At 55.1% G+C, this 17,714-nt stretch overlaps 1 protein-coding gene across 4 annotated transcripts; it reads right to left on the bottom strand.

Moving 5' to 3' along the window:
- Positions 1 to 4,347: 4,347 nt before the first annotated feature.
- Positions 4,348 to 13,436, bottom strand: ALDH3A1 (aldehyde dehydrogenase 3 family member A1). 4 transcript variants are annotated; one of them, XM_053568619.1, is made up of 11 exons: positions 13,303 to 13,436; positions 10,915 to 11,081; positions 9,183 to 9,414; positions 8,501 to 8,586; positions 7,972 to 8,180; positions 7,168 to 7,285; positions 6,438 to 6,579; positions 5,696 to 5,862; positions 5,266 to 5,365; positions 4,678 to 4,808; positions 4,348 to 4,586 (listed from the first exon to the last, which is right to left on the bottom strand). In XM_053568619.1, the coding sequence occupies exons 2-11, from the start codon at positions 11,074 to 11,076 to the stop codon at positions 4,572 to 4,574; spliced, it is 1,362 nt and encodes a 453-aa protein (XP_053424594.1). In that variant the 5' UTR covers positions 11,077 to 11,081; positions 13,303 to 13,436; the 3' UTR covers positions 4,348 to 4,571. The 4 variants fall into 4 exon arrangements, with proteins under 4 accessions (XP_053424594.1, XP_053424595.1, XP_053424593.1 ...); XM_053568620.1 differs by lacking the exon at positions 13,303 to 13,436 and adding an exon at positions 13,118 to 13,140; XM_053568618.1 differs by lacking the exon at positions 13,303 to 13,436 and adding an exon at positions 11,253 to 11,405.
- Positions 13,437 to 17,714: the final 4,278 nt, after the last annotated feature.

Here is a 17,714-nt window from a genome sequence, read left to right as displayed (position 1 = left end):
AAGTTGATGGTATTAGGAGGTTGGGGACTTTGGGAAGTGATTAGAGCCTTTATAAAAAGTGCTCAATGTAAAAAAAAAGGCTCAATGTATTTCCAGCACTTTGCAAGGCTGGAGGATTGCTTGAGACTGAAAAGTTTGAGACTGAAAGATGAAAATATTAAAATATATTAATCAGGCAAGTTGGTGCATGCCTGTAGTCTCAGCTGCTCAGGAGGCTGAGGCAAGAGGATTGCTTGGGCCCCGGAGTTCAAGGTCACAGTGAGCTATGATGCAGCCCCTACATTCCAGCCTGGGTGAAAGAGCAAGACCCTGTCTCTAAAATTAAATAAGTAAAAGTAGGGTGGTGCCTGTGGCTCAGTGAGTAGGGCACCAGACCCATATACCAAGGGTGGCAGGTTCGAACCTGGCCCCAGCCAGCTAAAACAGCAATGAGATTTGCAATAAAAAATAGCTAAGCGTTGTGTCGGGCGCCTGTAGTCCCAGCTATTTGGGAGGCTGAGGCAAGAAAATCGCCTAAGCCCAAGAGCTAGAGGTTGCTGTGAGTTAAAGTAAAAGTAAAATTTGAAAAATAAAAATAGCCTCGGGCGGCGCCTGTGGCTCAGCCAGTAAGGCGCTGGCCCCACATACCGAGGGTGGTGGGTTCAAACCCAGCCCTGGCTGAACTGTAACTAAAAAATAGTCGGGCGTTCTGGTGGGCGCCTGTAGTCCCAGCTACTCGGGAGGCTGAGGCAAGAGAATCGCTTAAGCCCAGGAGTTGGAGGTTGCTGTGAGCTGTGTGATGCCACGGCACTCTACCGAGGGCCATAAAGTGAGACTCTGTCTCTAAAAAAAAAGAAAAAGAAAAATAGCCTAATAGGGACTCCTCATCCCTCCCACTATGTGAGGACACAGTGGGAGGTCTCTGTGAACCAGAAGGCCAGGCCGTCTCTCAGCACATACCAAACCTGCTGGTGCTGTGATCTTGGATTTCCCAGCCTCCAGAAGTGTGAGAAGTAGATTTCTGTTGGTTTTAAGCCCCCTGGTTTATGCTCTTTTGTTCTAGAAGTCCAAACAGACTAAGACAATTGGGGAAGGAGCCTTTCCCAGAACCCCCTAGAAGACTTCCCCTCGAGCTCCGCTGCCTATAGCTGGGTCACTTGTCACCCTCAGCTCTTCACTGGCTGGGAAAGCATGAATCATTGTTGGCTCATGCCAGGGGGTCATAACCCTGGCAGTATATCAGATTCCCTTGGAGAACATTAAAAATGTGTTGATAGGCGGCTCCTGTGGCTCAAAGGGGAAGGGCACTGGTCCCATATGCTGGAAGGTGGTGGGTTCAAACCCAGCCCTGGCCAAAAACCACAAAAAAAAACAAAGAAAAAATGTGTTGATAGGTTCTACCACAGAACATAGAATCAAGATCTCAAGCGACTCTGGGCATCTTCTGCTTTTAAGAAATTCTCAAAATTGGGTGGCACCCTTAGCTCAGTGGGTAGGGCCCCGGCCACATACACCAAGGCTGGCAGGTTCAAACCTGGCCTGGGCCAGCTAAAACAACAATGACAACTGCAACAACAACACCAACAACAACTAAAAAAAAATAACCAGGCATTGTGGCAGGCACCTGTAGTCCCAGCTACTCAGGAGGCTGAGGCAAGAGAATCGTTTGAGCACAAGAGTTTGAGGTTGTTGTGAGCTGTGGCACCTTACCAAGGGCGAGGGTGACAAAGTGAGACTCTGTCAAGAAAGGGAAGGGAAGGGAGGGAAAGGGAAGGGAAAGGAAGGGAAGGGAAGAAGGAAAGAAGGAAAGAAAGAAAAGAAAAAAAGAAAAAAAAAAACAGCGCCAGCAAACTAAACTTTACCTGGTAGAGGAAAAAAACAAATGTCTCATATCTAAGACAGGAGGTAAGCAGTGGAAGTCAGACTCCTGCCCGCTCACAGGAACTGGGAGATGGGAGTGTTATCTCCCTTGATAGCTGCATTTCAAAGAGATGCTTCCCAGACCTTTGAGAAAGACATTTCTGGCTCTTAAAACTGATGAGAGCCAGCTTGGAGCCGGTTGCTCAGTGGCTAGGGTGCCAGACATATACACCAGAGCTGGTAGTTTCAAACCCAGCCTGGGCCTGCCAAACAACAACAACCACAACCAAAAAATAGCCAGATGTTATAGGGGCAGCGCCTGTGGCTCAAGGAGTAGGGCGCGGGTCCCATATGCCAGAGGTGGCGAGTTCAAACCCAGCCCTGGCCAAAAACAAAAAAAAAAAAGGTGATGAGAGCCTTATTTAGCCTCTAAAAAGATTACACGCATTTCAAAGAGATGAAGAAAGAACTTACAAGTTTTCAAAAGTAAGTGCTCTAAGACAAGGAAGGGGAAGGAAATCTTTTTTCTTGTTTTCAATAGGAAGAATTAAGCCTCTTATTTTTAATTTTGCCCTTACAGTAATTTTGTTTTATGGATATCATCTGACTGCTCAGTGAAGACCAAACCACAGGGGAAAGAGACCACTTGGGAAGGAAGCTTGTGATGGGTGTTAGATGGGGCGGCAGGGCAGCGATGGCGAACTGCAGAGCTGAGGGTGCTCCCTGGGGCCTGCTGTGGTCTTGGCCATGAAGGGGAGTCCAGGACAGGGCCCAGGTCTTGGCTTCAGCATCTCTCTGGAGTTTTATGCCACACTGTGAAAGAATGGCTTAAGGGTTCTCCTTCCAAGTTCACAGGTCAAGTTGGAGCTCAGGGTCAGGGCTGGAGGCTAATCTGAGAGAAGCTAGTGGGGGGTGGGAACTAACATGTGGAGGGTTGAAGAACCTGGAAGGAGAGTGAGGTCAGGTCAGGGGGGAAACCAAAGGCGGCCACAAGACTGTGGGATCCTCCCACACGGCAGTTGTGCTCTGGGCAAGCACTGGAGGGTCACGTGGGAGGAAGAGAGGGAAGGACTTTTTGACAACCGACAGCTGTTCAGATGAGTCTTGCTGGGAAGGGAAGTAGAGAAATGAGGCCATCCCTGGATACAGAAGCCAGTTATGGGAAGAGTTTGCTTTTTAGCTTCTCAGCTATCCGAGTAGCACAGTAAGGCACAAGTGCACACGGAAATATCCCAACAATACAAGTCACTTCACTCTCCGCCCCTGCCACACCCCTAGAGAGAAGGAAGCAAAGGTAACAGCTTAAAGGTTTTTCTGGTTGCATATGGGTTTTGGGGGGCTTTAAATCAGGTGTGAGGCTAGACAAGGTGGTGGGGTGCCTGTAGTCCCTGCACTTTGGGAGTCTGAGGAAGGAGGATCACTTGAGACCAGGAGTTGGAGGCCTCAGTGAGCTGTGATTGTGCAATTGCACACCAGCCTGGGTGCCAGAGTGAGACCCTATCTCTAAAATAATAAATAAAGACCGGGTGGGGTGGCTCATGCCTGTTATCCTAACATTCTGGGAGGTCAAGGCAGGTGGACTGCTTGAGCTTACGAGTTCAAGACCAGCCTGAGCAAAAGTGAGACCCTGATTCTACAAAAAATGAAAAACTGAGACAAGAGGATCGCTGGAGCCCAAGAGAGTTTGAGGTTGCTGTGAACTGTGATACCATGGAACTCTACCTGGGGGGACAGAGTGAGACTCTGTCTCAAAATAAATAAATGCATACATGCATACATAATAAAGTGAGGTGCTGGAGAAGAGAACAGCAGGGAGATGGTGCCGGGCAGGAGGTCAGGAGCAGGCACAGGGGATGGGGACAACAGGGCCCAGTGTAGGGTGGGCTTTGTTCAGGGCAGCAACTGTGTGGCTGGGGTTGAGGTGTCAGGCGAGGCCTGGACGGCTGGTGGCTGTGTGAGGCTCTGTGCACCCACAAGGAAATCTCAGGCAAGGCCATCCTTCCGCAGCAGGAAAGCCTCTCCCGCACCTGCCTCCACCCCTGCCAGCCCACATGGGGCTGCTTCTTGGCTCCAGCTTAGACCAGCCTCTGGGCCCATACCCCATTTCATGTGTCTCTCCCTGGACCGTTTCCTGGATCCTCGGGCCGCTGAAGCTGGACCCTAGGCCCAGCACTGTGTAGTACAAAGCTGCAAGGGGGGGGGGGGGAGCTATGAGTCCTGGCACTGACCGGCTCCCTGCGCTTCCCAGGCTCTGCATTGCTCAGGAGGTTCCTGTTGTTACCACAGGGGCCCTGCCCTAGAGGCCAAATCCAATTTGAGGTAAGCATGTCAGTTTCTGTTTCTGAGCCACCCAGAGTCTACATGGAAGATGAGCACCCCCAACACTGTGGGCTCTGCCACCAGTCCCTGAGGGCTGGTGAGAGGCCCTGGGTGTGACATGAGGATCAAACCACATGGGGCAGTGGGGGGCCAGGGGTTGCAGGAAGGAAGCCCCGTGTGCACACGTCACCAAGTTAGAATTCTTTATTGGCCTCTAAGTGTCTAGCAAGGGGCAGAACTTGGAGAGGCAGCACTGGGGGCCCTCTGGGGTCATGGTTCCCACACAGGTCTGCAAGGGAGCAAGGGGCTGGGCCAGGAGCTGCAGGAGCAGGTCTCTGAGGGGCAGGTGAGAGAGCCAGGGGTCTGCACTCTAGGGGGGCACAGTCCAGGGCTCCAGGCGGTGCAGCCCCTCCTCAGCGCCGGGTCGCCTGTGAGCAGGGACATGGAGTGGGCAGTGAGGCGCCAGGCCCGGCCTGGCCCTGTGCAGCCCCATGCCCCACAGCCTCTGTCTTCCCTCACCTTGGCATGGCTCGGTGGGTATCTGACTTTGAGGACCTCCTCATTCAGCAGAGACCTCACCAGGCAAGAGCGCCGGTGAGAGAAGGTCTCGAAGCTCTTCTTGCCGTGGTAGGACCCCATGCCACTGTTCCCTGTGGGCAGAGCCAACTCAGGCCCAGGTGTTCTGCCTCCAGGACACGCCAGGCCTCCATCCCTGCCCTGTACGGGCACCCTGGAGCCCAGCACCCACCCCATGTTGGGCCTCCAGCCCTCATGCCCCTTTTCTGAGCTTCCTTGGGGTGGCCAATCCCTGGAGTGTCCCCCAGTGTATCCACACCGGGGACAACAGAAAGAGTCTCCAGGAAGAGTCTAATCACGCTGTGCCACTAAACGGCTATGTGTCTTCCATGAAGCAAGCTGGCTGCACCAGGTGACCCTAGGACCTTCGAGGCTCCAGGGTCAAATGTGACTGACAGATGTGCAGGCAGAGGCCAGAGAGCCAAACAGGAGAGGCTAGGGGGAGCCTGAAGCCCCCCGCTGCTTCGGCCCCTCCAGAGCTCCCTGAGGGAGTGCACCCAGCCCTGGGGACACCTGAAGAGCAAGACTCACCCACACCCCCGAAGGGCAGACTGTGCACCGTGATGTGCACGATGACGTCATTGGCTGTCACCCCTCCACTTGATGTCTCTGCAATCATCTTCTTAATCACCTGCACCAAGACCCAGCCGCTGGCCCAGTCTGCTACCCTGGGACACCCCCAGCCACCCTCCCTGCCCTGTCTGGGTGAGGCCCAAAGCTACAGGGACATGCGAGGTCCTGGCACCATCTCCCACCCCCCTGCCAATCATGGTCCACAGCTCCACGTGAGGAAAACGTGAGAGCCACCACCCTGTGACTGTGTAGAGAACCCTCATTGCACTCAGGTGCTGCCACTGTCCTGATCTTCCTGACACAGTGAATGTGGCTTGTGAACAGCAAACTCAGGTTTAAACCCTGGTCTGTGGACCTCTAGACCCTGGGAGGAGGCACCCAGGCCCACCTTGTCATTGCTGGAAAACACATAGAGTGCCAGGGGCTTCTCACGCTGATTGATGAACTGGATGGCGTCTTCCAGGCTGCGCACGCACACGATGGGTAGCACAGGCCCAAAGATCTCCTCCTGCATCACAGGGGCCTGGGGGTCCACATCCGTGAGGATGGTGGGGGCTGAAGCAGGAAACAGCCAGGGTTAGTCGGCGGAGACCCCCGCCCGCCGGCAGGTGTGAACACCTAGACGCCTGCCTCAGCCCTCTTGCAGATGGAGCTGCCCAGGTATACGGAGGGGCAGGACCCTGGCGCTCATCCCATGGCCACTGCATCCCTCCCTGCCAGACCACTGAGGACAACTGCAATTAACCCGTATGGGGGACCTGCCTCCAGGGCATCTGCACACCTGTTACTGCCTGAGCCCTGGCCAGAGCTCTTCTGTTGGGGGCCAAAAGCCCCTCTGCTGATCCACCAGCCCGGGCACAGGTGGCTCCGGGTGTGTAAGCCCTGGGAGGATGTCTCTCTGGGATGTTGTGGGGAGAGGGACTTCTGAGGCTGGGCGGGGGCTTTCTGGGCTGTGGGCATCCCCTACCTGCTCAAGTCCCCAGCGTCTACCCCAACCCCTTACAGAAACTGGTTTGTGCCCACCATGGGCTACATCTGCATATCTACTATCTGTGCCCACTCGCTGCCAACTTTTGGGAACCCCTGCAGGCCATGCAGGTGGGTGGCGCTCTTTGGGGAGGCACACACACCTATGTAGCGGGCGGCAGCGTCCCCAGTGCCCCCATGGGCCACTTTCTGGCCCTCTATCAGGCCCATCACCCTCTGGAAGTGCCGGGAGTTAATGATTCGTCCATAGTCCTGGGACTTCCTGGCATCTTCCCCGTAGAACTCCTGTGGAGGAGAGGAGGGGACTTCGGTAAGGACGGGGACCTTCACCATGGCCTAAGGCCACACAGAAGCTTGTCAGCAGTGACTGGGGGCAGTTCTGGGTGGGATTTTTCACTTCTTCTGTGTGCTTTTCAATCTTTTCCAAATCACCTACAGGGAATGTGCATATTACTTTTGTGCTCAGAAGAAAAGAAATGTGGGCTCAGCGCCTGTAGCTCACGCAGCCGAAGCACCAGCCACATTCACCAGAGCTGGTGGCTTCGAATCCAGCCTGGGACCACCAAACAACAATGACAACTACCAACTAAAAAATAACCGGGCGTTGTGGCAGGCGCCTGTAGACCCAGCAACTTGGGAGGCTAAGGCAGAGAATCACTTAAGCCCAGGAGTTGAAGGTTGCTGTGAGCTGTGAGATAACAGCACTCTACACAGGGCGACAGCTTGAGGATCTGTCCTCCCTCCCCCCCCCCAAAAAAAGGGAAAAGAAATGTGGGGTTTGGAAAGCCCCAGAAGTCAGTTAAGGAGCCACGCCTACCTTGGGCCTTATAGCTTCTCACCACCCCCACCCCACCCCCTGGGGCCAACACTCACTTTCAGTGACTTTTTGAGCTTCTCCACGATATGATTCTGGATCGAGGGATCACAGAGGATGTAGTCAGGGGCCACACAGGTCTGGCCGCTGTTCATGAACTTCCCCCAGGCAATGCGCCTGTGAAAACCCCAGATTGGACTAAGTCCCCAAGGCACAGGGCATTTCCTGAGAAAATGCCTCTCACTCCACATGCTCAGGGGCCAGCTGCAGCATGCTAAGCCACCACTGAGTCCTCCTAAATGGCCCACTCACTGGACAGAGTAGACCTGACCACATTCACAGCTGTCCTCAGCTCACTGGCGAGTGGTGGGAATTTCTAGAGGATGTCAGGGGGAGTGGCCTTGGCGCCTCTTTGATCAGGCTCCTGGAGCCTTGCAGGGACATCTCTGGGGAGCACACATGTGGGGTATGGGAGTGGTCAGGGCCCTCATATCCTGTCTCAGACCCTGAGGAGGGGTAGCCCTTCTTCCCTCTGCTTCTGTCCTCCAGACCTCTAGACCTTCTGTCCTGCCAGATCACTCCTGTCCTGGCAGAGGGCTGGGCATGGTAAAGTTCTCCGTGCCCTGAACATCCCACAATTGCTTTTCCTGCAGCCTGTGCCTGGAGCACCACTTCCCCAGTGATGCCACGTGGAGGGCAGAGCTGGGCCTAGACTGCCCCCCACCACCCTCCAGAACTCCCACAGCTCTTCAGTGCTAACAGTCCCCATAAGCAGAGGCTGTCCGTGCTCCTCTGAGCACAGCCACAGCACAGGCGTGGTCCCTGGGAGTAGGAAAGCAGACAAGGCGGCCCTGCCTCCTCACCGGCAGGCTACGTCCAGATCGCAGTTCTTGTCTACGTAGCAGGGGCTCTTTCCTCCCAGCTCCAGGGTGACAGGTGTCAGGTGCTTGGCAGCAGCTGTCATGACAATCTTCCCCACCCCTGTGCTGCCTGTGTACAGGATGTGGTCGAACCTCTCCTTGAGCACCTCTGTGGTCTCAGGGACACCCCCGTTGATGACTGGGAACAAATCCTTCCGCAAGGAGAGAAGAGAGGCTCAGCAAAGACCAAGCCCCTCCTTACTCCTGCAGGCCTGAGAGGGCAGTGGCTGAGACCAGCAGCTCTGCACCCCCACAGCCCCACAGCCTGGCACCCCACATGGATGGCAGGTGGTAAGTAGAGCCCCCTGTCCCAGCTCAGGGGCTCTGTGCACCCCAATGGGGAGGGCAGCTACCAGGGGCTAGCCTTACCCACACACATGGCTCAGCCCTTCCCAGCAAGAATACACTATTTCTCAAGCCCTGAAGATGTGGCCCCTGCACAGTCATCCTTGAGCCCTGGAGGGTGCCTCACCTTGTCCAGGTACTGAGGGATGAGGGTGGCCAGCAGGTTTGCCGTGTTCTCACTCAGCTCGGAGGGTTTGAGGACCACTGCGTTCCCTGCAGAGCATTCACAGTCAGGCCTGTGCCCAGGCAACCTTGCCCGGAGGCTCTGCCCTCCCGGGATCAAGCCTGGAGCCTCCCCTCCATTGTCTGTGTCCTCAGGAGAGATGCTGGCACATGAGGACAGGCCACAGGGGCACACACACAGCATACACGGGGACACACAGGCACATGTCACAGGAACACACACACAGTACACACGGAGACATGCTGGCCAGAGCATCACCTCCTGGTCCCTTGAGTTACTGAGACATTGGGGAGAAGAAAGAGAAGTGTTCTCCGGGCCTTGGTGGGAGAGCAGAGCTGGCTCCTCTTAGAGGGACATCCTGATACCAATTAGGCGGGAGCATCTGCACCCCACACGGGCAGGGAGAGGCAGGCCCCTCCTTGTTTTTAGGTCTGGACACCTGAGCTTAGCTGGACCTCAGGCACCAGGAGGCCTGGCTGAATAGTTGGGTCCCTACAGCCTCCTGTGACAGACCCGTGAGCCACTCTTTGACCTTGGCCCCCCTTCCCACAGGCCTGAGTCCTTTCTGTGCCTGTAATAATCAGGGATGGGGACCCTGATTATTCTCCCTCAGGGTTCACAGCACCTGCAGCGATGGCGCCCACCATGGGCTGGATGGTGAGGTTGAAGGGGTAGTTCCAGGTTCCAATGACGAGGACCACGCCCAGGGGCTCCGAGTGGATGTAGGACTCATCGTGCTGGGTCTGAGGTGTCTTCTCCACCGGCTCATCCGCAGCCCACTCAGGGAGCTTCTGGATCATGTAGTCAATCTCCTCCAGGACGTACACCACCTCCTCATAGTAGGAATTCCATTCATTCTGCATCAGGAGAGCTTCCCAGTGAGCTCACAGGCCCAGACACCAGCCGTGCAGACAGGGAAGCCCCAGCCTCAACTGCCCAGGCGTGGGTGCTGTTCACCCACCCAGCCCAGGATGGGGGCAGCCAAAAAAGGCACCCAGGCAGAGCAGGGCTGAGAATTAGCCATTGGGCTGGTGGGTCTGCCAGGGCCCCTTTCTGCTAGGCTGGGTCTGCAAAGGTTTGGACAAGTCAAGTTTGCGGTGCAGAGGGAGGCTGCAGGGCTAGAGATTGATGAAAGCAGGCTGGGAGGGGGCATGGATGTGAGGGTTGGTCGTGAGCAGAGGGGTAACTGAGCTCATGGCTTATGAATAGAAGGGGAACTGGAACCCAGGAAGGGGTCCCGAGATAACCACCTTGAAGCAGTGAGCACAGGGAAGAGGCTGCCTAAGAAGTTAGGAGAAAAGCCAGAAGCAGCTCAGCAGGGGAGGGAGGCAGTGGGTGGGGGACCCCAGCTGCTGGGAGCTCTGGGCCTCCTGGGGTACCTCGAGAAAGGGCCGAGAGGAGAGGAGGGGTGGACAGCAGAACGAGCGCCTCTTTCAGGAACTTAACGGAAGCTGCAACATCAACTGAGTGGGCTCTTTTCTTTGTTAGAGACAGGATCTTGTTCTGACACTGGCCACACCTATGATACCCTCATAGCTCAGGGTAACCTCAAACTCCTGGCTCAAGCCACCCTCCTGCCTCAGCCTCTCCGGTTAGTGGGACTACAAGGGCACCACAACCGGCTAGTGTTAAAACGTTTGGTGGGGGCGGGGTCTCACTGTACTGCCCAAGTTGGTCTCAAACTCCTGAAGGGTTCTTTCCTCCTGTAAAGCCAGCACTTCCCCAAATGCAGGGGTGAGGCCACCGTGTCTGGCCTGTGTTCTAATTTTGTTGTTGTTTGTTTGTTTTAAGATAAGAAGTCTTGAGAGATTGCTTTAAAAATGGAGAAGCAAAGAAGGTAGTTGGTGGAGTTAGGCCCAAGTTAGCGGGGGTGGGGTGGGGTCGGGTGGTTAGGGTCCAAAGGCCTTAGAGCCCAGCACCACACCTCTTCTCCCCGGCAAGATGCAGGAGGAAACAGGGATAGAACTGCCTGTGAGGACGGGAAGGAAGGGCGGAGACCCCAGGGAGCAGGTGTCCTCCGGGCCCCCTCAGGTGCCAAGCTGTGCAGTGGAGAAGCATGTGCTCCCGCGGGGGCTGCGGGTGGAGGGACGCAGGGACCAGAGTGCGGGGATCAGTGCGGTGGCCTCGTGCTCCAGGCTGGATAAAGACGCCGGCCAGGAGGGAACGGCCGACGGGGAGCGCGGGGGCGCGGCGGGACCCAGGCGGAGGCAAGGGCCGCGCCCCACCTCCCCGCGGATGGGCCGCTTGTCCCTCAAATCGTCCTTCAACCTTTCCGGGCCGCACCCCCCATTCACCCCGGGGCCCCGCGCAGCACAGGCCCTGCGCGCTGCGGGGGCGCTCGCCCCGCCGAGGGGCACCTTGTGCAGGTCGGCGGCCAGCGCGCCCGCGATGTCCTGCTCGCGCTCCTGGATCATCCGCCGCAGCGCCTCCAGCTGCTGGACCCGGAACTGCAGCGGGCGGGTCCTGCCCGAGCTGAAGGCCGCCCGCGCCCGCTTCACCGCCTCGCTGATCTTGCTCATGGTGCCTGGGGACAAAGAGCGCTCTGCGGCCGGGGACGCGGGACCCGCGCCTCCCGGCGGAGACGGCAAGGGCCCCCTCCCCAGGAGCCAGGCCCGGCCCCGGGTAAACAGCCTGCCCGAGTGGCTCAGCGTCCACCCCGGGCTTCTCGCGACGCCCCTGAGCGGGTGACACTCACGGCAGCGCGGCGATTCTGAGCTGCGGGGCCTTGGTGGCCGGGTGCGGAGCCGGACCTTTCCCGGCCCCTCTGCAGTCCCTCTCCACCCCCACCTGCTCGCGAAGCTGGTGACACGCCCGAGAGCTCTGCACGCGGAGCCAGCCACTTTCCAGACTACGTGGGAGGAGCTCGGCTGGTGGTCCACATCCACACTGATAAAAGAAAACCCAGCACCACCTTTCCAGCAGGGCTGTGTTAGGCCTCGTGTTTAAACCGGCGTGTGCCACCCCCGTGAGACACACCCCACGGGGCTGCAGAGGCTCCGGTTTCCAGGAGGAGGTGTGGACGCGACTACCGGCGAGAAACCACCCTGACTAATTGGGATGGCCCGAATGGGGGGCAATTCGGCAACCTTTAGCAAAAGCCCTGGATACATATTTCTCTGGGACACACAAGGTCCGCATTCAGGAGTTTGTAGGAACTACAGTGTCCCTAAACCTTCGTGGATAAGCAAGTCTTCACAGTCTGTGTGTAACAGACCAAAGAAAGGGAACGTCCTGATGGCGGGAGGAGACAGTTCACGTGAACTGTGCTGCAGCCACTGGGGATTCGCCCGCTGACCATCGTCCAGTGCCTGGGTTGTTTATCACGGCCCTCCCTACACCAGATATGTGCTTGGCTCTAGGGATAAGAAACAGGTTGTGGAACAACAGGTGCTCTAGGCGTGTGTGTGTGCGCGCGCACAGGGGTGTGTATGTCCACGTGCCCACGCGTGCAAGAAAAGACCAGTAAGGGAGCCCCCAGCTCGAGGGGACGCCTGACCAGGCGAGATTATCGGTGACCTTTGTTTTCATCTTCTGTTGGATTGTGTTTGATTTTCTTGCAAAGAACTTGTAGTTTTTAACTGATGTTACTTTTTTTGAGTAGGCAATACATGCTCATAGTACAAAATTATAAAAGATATCAAAGAGAAAAGTCAGTCTCCTTCCTCCCCTCTCGGTCAGCTGCTGGGTTCTGCTCTACACAGGCACACACAGGCAGCCACTAGGACAAGCCCTCACTCCACTTCCAGAGGTATTCAGGGAGTAAATAAGGATATTCCATTTATATATACATAATTATATCACAGGCAGATGTAGCTATAGATGTATGATCCTATGTGAATTCCGGCAAGTGGATCTGAACCAGCCTCAGCCCCAGGCCGTTAGCACAAGGATGGGGAAGTGCTGGTACCCAGAGTGCCCCAAGCCTGGCATGCCATGGCCCCCCCCCCCCCCCCCGGGATAATGAGAGGCTGGGGGACCCCTCAGTGGAACTTCCTGGCCCCCCTCCTGACCATGACCCCAGCCCTACAGCCTGGCGGGAAGGTCACTTCACCTAGGCAGGTGGCCTGGGGGGGAAGAGACTGGTGTGAGTGATGCACCCAGCATCACCTCCCGTGCTCTCTGAGGACAGCTGGCCCGGGTCTCTTCTGTGAGCCAGGGCTCTCACTGAGTCATCACGGAGGTTCACCGAGCCATAACTCACCTCACCTGGCTCCTGGCTCCTGCAGGGGCTCCTCTCTCAGAGCTGTGGCCTGAGCCCTGTGCCTCTGCACCCACTCCCCTTGCCTGTGCCAACTGTGCCACTGCCCCACTGTACCCCATTGGTGCCCCCATGAGCCCCCTCGATCCTCACAGCAACCCTGAGCTGGCGCCCATGCAGAAGGCAGGGTTATAAGCACACTTTACAGATGGGAAGTAAGGCTGAAAAAAATGAGAAATGCCTTGTTTTGGGCCTCACGGTTGGCAAGCCGCAGGCCAGGGTCTGAAGCTACATCTGTCCCCTCAGCCGCTCTGCTGCCCCAGGTGAATGAAGGAGGCCACCAGCACATCCAGACCTCTCACCAGCAGCCACTGCAGTGCCCCTGCTCCACGGACCCCAGGACCTCTACTTCCCGGAGCTGGGACAGAACAGCTGCCAGAGACCTGAGCCTCCAGAGACGGCAGAGGACTCTTAGCCCCACTCTGAGTACAGGCTCCACCTGGATATTCCTTCCTAGGAAAAAGTATAAGGAACAGCAGGCAGTTACCTTTGACACAGGCTCTTCTGGTGGCTGAAGCTCCTAGAATGAGCAAGAGCCAAGGGGGCCTGTATTTAAGGACCCTCCTTCCTGCCCAGTCAGGCCTTGGAGTCCTGCCCAGGAAGTTTGCGTGACAGGAAAAAAACAATATTCAAATATGGGGTGTAGCATAATCCTGACCTCGGTCCCTGCAGCCCTGGTTTTGAGGATTAGGTCCTTGGTTGTCTGCTTTTGTTCTATTCTGAAATGCAAGAATGTGTCTGAAGGCTTGGGCAGGGATCATGTCCAATCTTCAAAAGGAGATCTGTGTTTGCCCTGGGCGTGGGGGCTGCTAATTGATCCAGCCTGGCGTGGAGCTCTTCCAGATTTACAAAGCACCATTGCCAGACACTGTTCTCCCAGTTCCCAGTTACATAAGGTCAGTTGGGTGAGCTGGGAGTTACAGTGAGTGTGCACGCTCCTCCAAGCCACACCTGACAGCCACCACCACCCTGGCTCATTCATGCCTTTCTCAGCCTCCCCTGTCTGTGGTGCCAGGGCCTCACTAAGGTTGAGACCCCCAACCCTGGGGAGGCACGGGCTGAGGGCTTTCCATGATCCCCACTGATGTCAGCATCTGCCCTCTTGTTGAACAGCAGAGAAGGGGGCCCCGAGATGCTCCCTCTGGGTGGTCATCCAGGACCCCAGAGCTGCTTGGGAAGGAAGAGGTCCAGACAGCCCCTTCCTCTGCTGTTTGGAAGACGTTTGCTGGGCTTCTGCTCTAGACATGCAGCTGTGGGGCGAAGGCAGACGTGGCCACTGCTCTGCTGCTTCCACGGACTTTCAGCCCCTTCCTGCCAGCCTCACTCACCTGCCAGCTGTTCACCTGGCATCTGGTATCCCTGCCTCCCATTTCACACAAGGTCTCCCTGGTGGCCTACAAGTCCTGTGGTCTTGTTCTCCCCCTCTGTCCACCCATGTGGTTCTGCTCACTGTGACTTGAAATAGCCCCAAGCCTGCATCACTCTGTCCTCTGCTTCTTGATTTTTCTCCAGAGCTCTTATTTCCCTGCTACATGTGCTCTGTCGCGACCTCTCTCCTTGCCCACCCCAGGCATTTGATTTGTTCACTGCTGAAACCTCCAGCCCCCGGAGTAGTGTCAGGAACATAGTAGATGCTCGATAAATATTTATATTGAATATGGAACCAACAGAAAATTTCAAAATAATATGAGAACTGTAGTACCCAGGGTGTCCCGAGGATGCCAGATGGGCTCAGATGGGAGTCCCACAGGAGGGAGTGAGAGGTATTCAGACAAGAAACAGCAAAATCAGAGGCAGACAGGCGGGAGGCAGAGCAGTGTGTCCACCAAGGTTTGTCACTAATGGGAGTGGCATCGTACGAAGATGTTCTTGGACATCTGTGGCTAGGCGGGCTGGGGATGGGGAGCATTGAGGGGCTTATCAGACAGATAAAACTTTGTTTTGGAGAGTCCCCCAGACAGGGCACAGTGTTAAAGAGGTCTAGACTGAATGCTGGACGTGCTGTCCACAAGAAGTCATGAGACCCCAAACAAGACTGACTCATGGGATGTGTTCCAGAAACAGTAGGAGGAGACAGCGGCAGGGCTGAGCACCTGGGGTGCCTGGCTCCCCAGCCTCCTGGACTCCTGGTGGGGGCCCCAGCACTCCCTGAATGAGCAAGGTGATTTCCTACCCCAGGGCCTTGGGACATGGCCTTCTCTTTTCCAGGGGCACTTCTTGTACCCTGTGTCAGGCTAATTCTTACCCTTGTTCAGATCTCAGCTTCCCTGAGTCCTCCCTCCCCTCAAATAATACCTTCCTTACTTCTGGGAACCCGTCACAACTTGCAATCATATTGTTGTTTATGTGACTATTTCTTGATTGTTTTTCTTTTCTCCTTGTTCCCCTATGGAATGGAATGTCCACAAAGGCAGGGATCTTAACTTTTGTTCAGGACAAAAATCCCAGCCCCTACATAGTGTCTGGCCCGGGGGAGATCTCTGAAGATGTGAAAACAGCCTGATGAACCTAATTATCCTATACGTGGGGCTGTGTGGGGCTAAATGAATGAATGGGGAGTTAGTTTGCTCAAATTTCCAGGATGTTTAGGTTAGCAATAGCTGTCAGGAAGGGGAAACCACTTTCTTTATATGAGTAGAAGGGGAAAAAGTAAGCAGTGATCTCAGGGATCCTCTCTCTCCTTTCTGTTTGGACAGGGGAGCAGGAGAGACTCAGAACTGGAATTCTTCACGCTGAATGTGCTCAGACAGTGGAGGAGATGGCCCAGGCCCTGTCTCTGAACTGAGGTGGTGGCACCGAGAGCATGGGGACTGCAGGGAGTCTGCTGAGCAGCTCAGCTCAGCAGCAGAGGGAGAAGCAACTCTCAGAGGTATGTCCAACTAGCAGAGGCAAACTCAAAGGTACATTAGAAAATTCCCTCGGAATTAGAATGAACAAATAAAGCCTGTGTTGAGATTCTAAGACTTGATGAGATCTTGCTCCAGAAACTCGAGCTGCAAGTTAAACAGGAGAACCCATGACAACGTCTCCTGTGAGCAGGCAGAGGCCATCTATGAGCGAGTGATGGAAACATTCGGAAACACCCAGAACTCCAGCCAGCATGGAACTCTCCCTGAGCACGGGCCTGGCAGGCGACTCTAATACGCAGAATTTAATTATCACTTTTTTGGAGACAGACCACATGACCAGAAAGGGCTGTCAGCCCAGACAAGCCACCTATGAGGCCGTGTGGACAGAGCCCCTCACAGAGCCTGGTTAAGCAGGCGGCCACCCCTTGGCTGTGGCTGAGGTGCCAACAGCTCTGGAGCTGACGCCAAGTTACCTCGGGGACCCTGGCCTCCAGCCATGTGTAAATTGGGAGAGGATGCTTGGGGACCATTGACTTGGCAGGTGTTCCTGTCATAGCTAAACAGGTAGTCACAGGTGTTGGCAGGATGTGGAGAAGGTGGCAGCCTCCTACACTGCTGGTAGGAGTTGAACGGTGCCTGCGCTGCTCAAGGAGCGACACACAGTCACCACCCAACCCGACCATCCCGTTACTATGTACCCAAGAGAAATGAAAATGTGAGACCACAACAAAACTCAGCGAGACGTTTACGGCAGATTCTTCTTAAACTAGTGGCAACAACCCGGGTCCCTCAGTTGATGCCTGGATGAGCACGACGTAGCTCAGCCATTTGCGGGACTGTTACTCGCAAGGAGGGGGATGAAGTGCTGTCACACGCCCAGCAGGAAGGAGCCGGACAGCGTCATCCTAACACAAATCCACATGTCATATGATTCCACTTACCTGAGATGTCCCAGAAAAAGCTAATCCATAGAGGCAGAAAATAGATTGCTGGTTTCCAGGCCATTGGGAGACATTGGAGGCTGGGAATGGGGCGTGACTGCTAATGGTGTGGGGGTGGGGGTGGGGTTCTTTTAGTAGAGACGAGAATGTTTAACAATAGATTATGGCTGAGTGTGGTGGCTCACACCTGTAATCCTAGCAATCTGGGAAGGCAAGGCCGGTGGATTGCCTGGGCTCACAGGTTCGGGACCAGCCTGAGCCAGAGCGAAACCCCTGTCTCTAAAAATAGCTGGGCATTGTGACAGGCACCTGTAGTCCCAGCTACTTGGGAGGCTAAGGCAAGGGAATTGCTTGAGCCCAAAAGTTTGATGTTGCTGTGAGCTATGATGCCACAGCACTTTACCAAGGGTGACCAAGTGAGACTCTGTCTCCAAAAAATAAAAATAATAAATAATAAAAATAGATTATGGCAGTGGCTGCACAAGCAAATAAACAATAAAAAGAACTGTGGAATCATACACTTTCTTACTTTTTCTTTCTTTCTTTCTTTTCTTTTTTTTTTTTTTGAGACAGAGTCTTACTATGTTGCCCTCGGTAGAGTGCCGTGGCGTTGCAACTCACAGTAACCTTCAACTCTTGGGCTTAAGTTATTCTCTTGCCTCAGCCTCCCAAGTAGCTGGGACTATAGGTGCCCACCACAACGCCCAGCTATTTTTTAGAGACAGAGTCTCGCTCTTTCTCAGGCTGGTCTAGAACTCCTGAGCTCAGGCGATCCACCTGCCTTGGCCTTCTAGAGTGCTAGGATTACAGGCATGAACCACTGTGCCCGGCCCTTCTCCATAAAACTATTTAAAATTTTATTCTATACACTCTGGAAGGCCGAGGAAGGTGGATTGCTTGAGGTCACGAATTTGAGATCAGCCTGAGAAAGAGCAAGACTCTGTGTCTAAAAAATAGCTGGGCGTTGTGGCAGGCACCTGTAGTCCCAGCTACTCTGGTGGCTGAGGCAAGAGGATTGCTTCAGCCTAAGAGTTGAGGTTGCTGTGAGCTATGACACCACCACACTCTCTCAGGGCACAGAGTGAGACTCTGTCTCATAAAAGTGAAAT

Source organism: Nycticebus coucang, chromosome 18 (assembly GCF_027406575.1).
Source record: "Nycticebus coucang isolate mNycCou1 chromosome 18, mNycCou1.pri, whole genome shotgun sequence".
In the NCBI taxonomy this organism is placed as follows: Eukaryota; Metazoa; Chordata; class Mammalia; order Primates; family Lorisidae; genus Nycticebus; species Nycticebus coucang.
Note: the sequence above shows the minus strand (reverse complement) of the source record. Positions and strands in the feature narration are given on the sequence as shown.